Consider the following 9,056-nt stretch of genomic DNA (forward strand, 5'->3'; position numbering starts at 1 on the left):
GTTTGAAGTTAAAAAAAAAAAAAAAAACTAATTTTCCACCTTAATAAAGTAATTTATTATTTAGTTTTTGATTTTATAATTATTAAACTTTGATCCCATACTTTAAAAAATAGGCCATTTAATAATTGTTTTTTACTTTGTCAATATTTTAATCATTTTATTTAATTTAAAATAAAACATTTTATTAGTCAAAATTCGAAATCATATCTAATGAAAGAGAAAATATTATAATGCCTGAATTATTCTTAACTCTAATACATGTATGGTCTTGTTTAGTTAAAAATCTTTTATTTCCTCATAAATACACTTTTTAAGAAGCACACTTCTAGAAAATTTACTTTCCATAATATATGATTTAAATATGTTTGATATATAAATTATAATTTCCAAAAAATAAATTTACTTTTAAATTATAAAAGAGAATAATTCTCATAATATGATTTAAAATGTAACAAATTAAAGGATAAAATTGATAAACTATGTAGCATTTAACTAAAGAAGTTCAACTAAATTAGTATATCAAGCCGAACTGAGCTAATTCTATTTTTGATTTCAATTCAATTAGTATTTTAGAATAATTTTTATTTTTTGATTTGGTTGAATTTTTGGAAGAAAGAAAATCGATTAAATCGAATTGATCAAATTAAATGTTATTTTAGAAAATTTTATAATGTATATAAAATGTTTTTGAATCCATATCATAGGGTGTGACGAAATTTTTACGCTGGTTGTCACCTACCGCAACCCTCCTCCTTTATCCGGGCTTGGGACCGGCTAAGCGCAAACTACTTAGGCGGAGTGGTGCCAATTGAAGATAAGTTGAGAGAAGGGAGATTAAGGTGGTTTGGTCATGTGAAGCGTAGACATACGGAGGTTCCAGTTAGACAAGTAGAGCACATTAAGTTAGAGGATAGAAAGAAAAAAAGAGGTAACCTAAATTGACTTGGAGGAGAATAGTACAACATGACTTAGAAGCATTATACATTTCTGATGATTTAACTCAAAATCATTCAGAGTGGAAAAAGCGAATCCATATAGTCGACCCCAAATTTTTGGGATAAAGGCTTAGTTGAGTTGAGTTGAGTTGAGTTGAGTGTATAAAATGTTTAGCTTGGTAGTAGAGAACTTTAAGACCTACTGAAAGGTCAGGTGTTCAACATTCAACAACAGTTGTATGTATTTATTTATTTTTTTGTTAACTTAACACAGTGATTAAATAAAAAACTATACATTTAAATTGATCTCAACCATCCAAGTTTTCATATATAAATGTAATATTCTCAGCCATCCTCAGTACCTTAGCCGTCAAAGACTCTGGCTCCAAGTCTTCTTCCTTCTCTTTTTCTCTTCCATATCACTTCAACGGAGACTGAAACAAACTTGAAAAGTGAAAAGCCCCATCACTTGCGTTGCTGTCTCTATTCCATTGTAGTTGGTTGGCTCCTCCATTGATTTCTACCATTGGGTGATTTGTAAATCTGCTGTAATTTATTGAATTTTTTTTTAATTTTTTATTGTTTGTTGCTGTGTTTGCTACTTTGAATTTAAGGTTTAACTTTTAGCCATTTTAAAGCTAACTAAAGAAACAAATGCATGGCTCTTAGTGGGATAGGGATATGGACCAAACTAAAGTGAGATTAAATCCCAAAACTAGTTAGCCATTTTAATGTATGATTCCCATAGAAGAGACATTAATCCACGCAACCTTCTGATTAAGACTTGAGCTGGGTTGTTCATGGTTTGAGACTTGAGTTGCATTTGGTTGAGTCTATCATCCTTTCATCGATTCTTTCTATGCGAATCCAAACAATTTAAACCAAATCGAATCAATATTAATCAGTTTGGTCCGGTTAAAATTTTTTATGAAATTTGATATTCAGTTTTTTTAGTTCAGTTTGGAACCAAACTGGCTAATTACACACCTGTAAACTTACCAAATCCATTCTATATAAGTTACTTTCCTTGTATAAGAAAAGAATTGTAACACCCCAAATTTTTAAATTTATTATTTTATGGGTAAATATTAATATTTTATTTTATTTAAATTTTAAAAATTATTTAAAATTTTTTAAATTTTAGAAATTGAGTTTGATTTTTCAAAAATATAAAATTTTGATTATTTTTAAAAATTAATTTAAAGATCACGTAGTAAAATTAAAAATGTATTTAGACTCTATAATTTTTTTTGAGTTTTGTAGAATTTTTTCGGAATTTTTGGGCCTCGTTTTCGATAGCAAGGTAGAGTAAAAATTCAAAATTTTGTATCCTGAATTGGACCGGCCGAATCAAACCGGACTGATCGAATCGGACTAGCCTTCTTTTTCTTTTTCTTTCTTCCCTGCGCGTTCCTGTCCCTCTTTCTCTCTCTCCCGTTTTCTCTCTTCTCACTCCTCCCCACGCCGCGCCGCCGCCACCTAGCCTCCCCACCTCGCTGGCGCGCTGCTCTAACCCTTCCCCGCACCTGACCAACACTCCAAGCGTGGAAATGACCATGAGCTCCTCCTGCCCGCGCATGCCGTTTCGGCTTCCCGGCCAAAATCCGACCAATCCGACCACTGTTTGGGCTGGGTCTTGTGTCGAAATTCATCTACACCTCGTGAGCTTTCCATAGACACTAAGAACACCAAAATTCATTGAGCGGTTTGCCCAATTTTTGTCCGGGAAGTTTTAGCCCATTTTGACTTTTAGGCTAGATTTCTCGCAAACCGTGAACCCCACGAGAAAACCGAGAGTACTAGAGGGCTCCACTCGTCGAGAGCTTCGCAGCAATATAAATTTTAAAATTTTTCGATATCGTTTTTCGGTGGGTCCCACGAAACTTCGTAGTATTTTTTCGAGCACTAAATGACCTTAGAAAATTTCGTAAAAATTTTGTATTAACCTCCGTGTTATGGGTTTCGTGTAAGTGCCTTCAATTTGAGGAAATTCAATGGTTGCATGGGTCTGTAAATTTCCGGCCAGACAGACAGGCTACCGAAAAGATCTTGGAATTGGGTCGAGATTTTGGCTACTCCGCCATTGTCAGACGTCCCGATCTCGTTCCCGAGGTCGGAATCGGCATAGGTAAACCTGAACCTTGCTTTTTCTTAATTGTCTAGTGCTTAAATTAGATTAAAAATCCATAAAATATTCGTGGTAGCTCAGAAAATTATGATTCTTTTTTCATTAGCTTAGTAATATTGCTCAGGACCGCGGGGCAAAGTTTTAGAATTTTTAGAGCTTATTTGGGTAGTTTTTGCAAAAAAGATCAATTATAAAGAATAAACTGTAATTTTACATATTGTGATTAATGACTGTTTGGATGAGCCCAGGAGGGGCTGTGTGATGAGATTGAGTTGTAGGTGTATGGTTTGTGGATATAAAAGTGCGTTTTTAAGCCTTTTTGCAGGTTGGGTAGGTCCTAGGTATAGGAGAGACTCTGTCGGATTTTCGGCACGCCTTAGGACATCTTTAGTCTTTTCTCAGTTTGTATTGAGTAAAATAAATTAAATAATTGTAATGAAATTGTCAGGTGAGCCAGGACAGCCTTCCTCTTCCACCTAGCCGCCAAAAGTGACTTTGGTTAAATCTGTGAGTTAAATATTAATTTTAATTATAATTTCGATATTACTATATATTCAAGCATGCTCATGCATCACTTGTATGTATATATCCATGTAGTTAAACACTAGGCACATTTTATATTGCATTCTTAATTGATGAATTGCCATGGGTGTTGTTTGTGATAATTTGGAGTAGTATGCGTGCGTGTGATTAGGGGAGAGCAGTTTACGGGTTAAACCGATTAACCGAACCGAACCGAAATTAGTGGTTCGGTTCGGTTAATCGATTTAACCGGTCCGGTTCAGTTAGTACTTTCAAAAAGTTTCAGTTGTCGGTTATTTCAGTTCGGTTATCGGTTATAACCGAAGAACCCAATAAAACCGAAATCAACACAGGCCTTTATTGATTTAAGCCCAACCCTTTCACACAACCCAGCCCATAATTGATTCCCTAACCTAAAACTAAAACTAAAATCACTAACCTTTCTTCCCATCTCATCTGCCTACTGCCGTCTACCGCCGCTCAACTTTTCTCCCTCCTAAAACTAAAATCCCAAGCTTCCTCTTCGTCTCTCTTCTTCCTTACTTGTGTGTGTGGTATGCATCTTCTTCAATCTTCATTCGAGGTGAGCATTCGTCTCTCAAAATAATTTTCTCCTGTATTCTAATTTTTATGTTAAGCTTGAATGCCATTAATCTATTCCCCTTTTCTCAACATGACATTTACAAAATGATCATGCAGCCAAAGGATAAGGGGAAAACATCTTCATTGAAGGAGCAAGGCCTAAGATATTTTACCCCTAGGGAGGTATGTAGATTTTGCCGACATGCTTTTTTGAAATATTTTTTCATGTTGAAAAAATTCTATTTATGTATATTATTCTAATGACTAGGTTGCTAATTTGCATTCTTTCCTTGAGGATTTTCATTTTCCACAGCACATAAGCCTTAGACAACGGTATGTTATTATTTTCTCAGTATCAATATAGTTATATCAGGAAAATAAGGTTGGCAGTTACTGTTATCAGTAGTCACTGGTGATCAACTAGTTTATAACTTGTTAACTAAGGCTAAGTAGGCCACACAGATTGAGCATCATCTTTATTGGACACATGTATAAATCAAGATAGCAATATACTTGAGTAGATAAAATTGAAACCCTTTCCCAACAAAAAAAAAAAAAAAAGATTATTGAAATTGATTTGATATAAAAGCAATCTAGAATCTCTTTGTGTTTATATGACACGTATATCAAGTAGAGGTTGAAGCATCAGATTAAAAACTAAGGATATGTTAGTAGGGTATGTGTATGTTTCTTGGCAACTTGTGAAGGCTCATGGTATTTTAATTTTCTATTGTTTCCAGAAAAAGATAAATTAATAATCAAATTTTGGCTACCATTTTGTGTTGTATTGTCATTTTTCCCCCTTTTCCTGAATTTAAATTAAAATAGGCCAATGGAATGGCACTACCTTACACAATGTGTGACAGTTTGATTGTTGTGAATATTAATTCTTTGGTTGATTTTACGAATCATTTAACACTCGACATACTAATCATGGAGTTGACTCTTTAGTTAGGCTCTTATTTGTTATTTTCTGTCCTCAATTAGAGTTTTGTCCTATGACGTTAATCAAATCACCTAAGAAATAATAAAATTCATCAGAGCTCAATTAGAAGGATAATAGTAGGGTTAGTGGCACAAGAAGTTGAAATCTAAAACCACATGCATTTCCCTTTTTACGATATGGAACCCACTACAAAAGCTTAGAAAAAAAGTACTAGTTAATTAGTTGGCCATAATCTATACTTTGAATTGTTTGTTATCATCTGACATGTGATGTTGGCTTAATTTTATTTTATGGACGTCTCATAACTCAAAGTTAACTTCTGCTGCTTGCTATGATGAGTGTCTAACTACTAAGCATCTCTTGCTTATTATAGTGAATGTTATAATTAACTGATTATTCCTCAAGTTGGTCACTTTCTTGCATTTAATGCTTTTGACAGAAGCAATGGTTATAAAAAGTTGCTTATTTTGGGCAAAAGCTGGCCATGAATCAAATTTTGATCTTTATGAAAACCTAAATTCTTAATACTTATTAAAAGAAATTATAAATCAGTCATTGATATATATGAAAATTTATTAATAAATTACATATACTAATAATTTATATTATTAATGTGAATTGAAATTACTCTTTCTATGGTAGCTTGTGCTCCACAATAATATTGATTAGAGTTCTAATGTTAATTATTTGTGTACTCTTGTAGTAGCTGAACATGGATTCTAGTTCTAGCGGGCAAAATGATCCAATAAATACAACTGATTCCAATCAAAGTGAACAAGAAACTGCAACAAGTTCAAAATCAAAAGTGAAAAGAAAGCCAGTCATGCCAAGGTCTACAGTTTGGGATCACTTCACCAAGTTTAAAACTGATGATGGTGACACCAAAGGCAAGTGTAATTATTGTAATAAAGAATTTTGTTGTGATCCCAAGAGAAATGGAACCACTGCACTTAGGAATCATATGAATATTTGCAAAAAGCATCCACATGCCATTGAGACTAGGCAAGCACTATTGGATTTGCAACCAAATTCAAACAATGTAAAGGGTGAAGTAGGCACACTTCTACTTGGAAATATGATGAAAATGAAATTAGGGAGGCTCTTGTTTTCATGATTATCATTGATGAGTTGACATTTAAATTTGTAGAAGGTGAGGGATTTTGAAAATTTATGAGAGCTATATGTCCTAAGTTTAAGATTCCTTCTCATTGGACTATTTCACGAGATTGTTATTTAGTGTATGTTGAGGAGAGGTCAAAATTGAAGTCTTATTTGAAGAGAAATTGTCAAAGGGTGAGTCTTACTACGGATACATGGATATCATTTTAACGAATTAATTATATGTGTATCACTGCTCATTTCATTGATAATGATTGGAAGTTACATAAGAAAATCATTAATTTTTGTCCTATTACAAGTCATAAAGATGATGCAATTGGTAGAGCTATTGAAACTTGTTTGCTAAAGTGGGGGCTAGATAAGATATTCACTATTACAGTTGACAATGCTAGTTCAAATGATATAGCCATTTCTTATTTGAAAAAAAAAGCTTGCAAATTGGGGTGTCACTGTTTCTAATTCTGATTACCTTCATATGAGGTGTATGGCACACATAGTTAATTTGGTTGTCATGGATGGCTTAAAAGATGTTGGTGTGTCAATGTTGAAGGTAAGGAATGTAGTGAGATACATTAGAAGTTCTCTAGCTAGGTTGAAAAAGTTTAAGGAGTGTGTTGAATATGAAAAAATTGATGGCAAGTCTTCTTTGTGTTTAGATGTGTCAACTAGGTGGAATTCAACTTACTTGATGTTGAATATAGCTCAAAAATATGAAAGGGCATTCGAGAGGTATGAGTCACAAGAACCTATGTTTAGGCTTGAATTGGGAGAGAATGAAGTGCCTAATTTTCATGATTGGTCTGAATGTAGGAAAATGGCTGAAATGTTATCTCATTTTTACGAGCTTACTTTGCGTATTTCTGGTTCTCGATATATCACATCTAACAAGTTTTTTGGTGAGATAAGTGACTTGGCTTTTATTTTAAATCAATGGGTGGATAGTACTAATATTGAGGTGAAAAATATGGGGGACAGAATGAAGAAAAAATTTGACAAGTACTGGGGGATATAGATAAAATGAATAAATTAATTTATTTTGCTACTGTTCTTGACCCTCATGATAAGTTTGAATATATGGAGTTTCAATTTTGCCAAATGCATGATGAAGAAAAGGGTGAGCAGTTGTTCCAGAAGGTGAAGTCATCTTTGATTGACTTATTTAATGAGTATAAGAAAATGTATCAAACTGATTGTGAGCAAACAAGTGATAACACTAGCTCACAGCTCTCAAGTGGTAGTGGTAGTATAATAAATCTAAAGCCCAAATTATACTTGAAGCATCACTACAAGAAGCAAAAGTTAGAAAAAAATGGAGGTTTAAATTTAAAAACAGGAAATGTATCTCAATGAGGCAATTCAAGAGGACAAGGAAGATTTTGATCTCTTAAAATGGTGAAAAATCAATTCTGAGAGATTTCCTATCCTTGGAAAAATGGCAAGAGATATATTGGCAGTCCCAGTTTCAACTGTTGCATCAGAGAATGCTTTTAGTACTGGTGGGAGAATACTAGATCCCTTTAGGAGTTCTTTAACTCCCAGAATTGTGGAAGCTTTGATATGTGCACAAGATTGGACACGTTCCTCAAATTGTCCAATAAATGTTGAGGAAGATTTAGAGGAACTTGAAAAGTTTGAAGAGGGTATGTAATAAATACATGTATTTAGATAATTTTTATCTTTTAATATTTTCATTTCAATATGGATTGATTTTTTTTTTCCATTATATAATTCAATTTTCAGTACTGCCAAGTGTTGGCCTAACTCAATTAGGGGGATCAATTTGTTCAACCCCTACTCTTAACTTTTAGATGTAAGTTTGATTGTTTAAAGTTTTATATTATTTTATGCTTTCATTAATTATTATATATCGATTGTCTTTTTTTTATTATTTTGTTTATGTAGGTTCCCAAAAGCTATTGCCTGTTGCCTCTTCATTTGAGGATGTTTTTGGATTTGGTTGGACTGCTCAAAATCAAATTATTGGAGATTTGATGGAATTTAATATTATGTTTAATTCTGTTGTTATTTGATGGATTTTAATATGGACTGTATTTAGCTTTTATCTTGTTGGAGATTTGGCATTTTATTATTATGTTGTTTTATGGATTTTAATAATAACTTAACTGGATTGTATTTAGAGTATGGTTGTGGTTATTTTAGCTTTTATTTCAATTATGTTTTGCTTTATGGTTTGGCATTTGATGCTTGGATTATTATTTGGTTTAGTGGTTTTATACTTTTATTTATTTTATGGTTTATTTGGCATAGTGACATTTTATTAAATTGATTGTTTATTTGATGCTACACAATTGATTTTATATGAATTGTATACTATGAAGTGTGAACAAATGCAAATATGCAATTTACAGGTCAAGCAGGTTTGGCAATTAAAAAAAATTGAAATTTTGGTTTTTCATTAATCGAATCGAACTGAACTGATAATGATTGGTTCGGTTCGGTTTTTCTCCAATAAACGGTTTGGTTCGGTTTACAATTTATGAGATTTTTTATTATCGATTATTTCGGTTCAGTTCGGTTCGGTTCGGTTCGAAACCAAACCGACCGAATGCTCACCCCTACGTGTGATATGGTACTGGATACGGACAAGGACGCGTAGCCACGGCTTGAGATCTTCGCTGGGACCCGGTCCTTCGGGGTAGACACGGCTTGAGTTCTTCGCTGGGACCCCATATTTGGTTTATTAAGCGAAAGTCCGGCTTGAGATCTTCGCTGGCAAAGGTTGGATTAAGAGGGCTGTATAGGGGATCAGCTCCTATATATATATCGTTTGATAGTGTTGGGTGTGTGAGTGCTCCAAATTGCC

General features: G+C 33.4%; 1 protein-coding gene across 1 annotated transcript; it reads left to right on the forward strand.

Annotated features, from left to right (window-relative positions):
- The first annotated feature begins 5,825 nt into the window (after positions 1-5,825).
- LOC131172917 (zinc finger BED domain-containing protein RICESLEEPER 3-like) lies at positions 5,826-6,227 on the forward strand. Its single transcript, XM_058134465.1, has one exon. It carries the CDS (start codon positions 5,826-5,828, stop codon positions 6,225-6,227), a length of 402 nt encoding a protein of 133 aa, XP_057990448.1.
- Positions 6,228-9,056: the final 2,829 nt, after the last annotated feature.

Source organism: Hevea brasiliensis, chromosome 14 (assembly GCF_030052815.1).
Source record: "Hevea brasiliensis isolate MT/VB/25A 57/8 chromosome 14, ASM3005281v1, whole genome shotgun sequence".
NCBI lineage: Eukaryota > Viridiplantae > Streptophyta > Magnoliopsida > Malpighiales > Euphorbiaceae > Hevea > Hevea brasiliensis.

Bases quoted from the DNA above. Each gene is read 5' to 3' on its own strand.
- LOC131172917 (XM_058134465.1), top strand. From the start codon at position 5,826: ATGGATTCTAGTTCTAGCGGGCAAAATGATCCAATAAATACAACTGAT.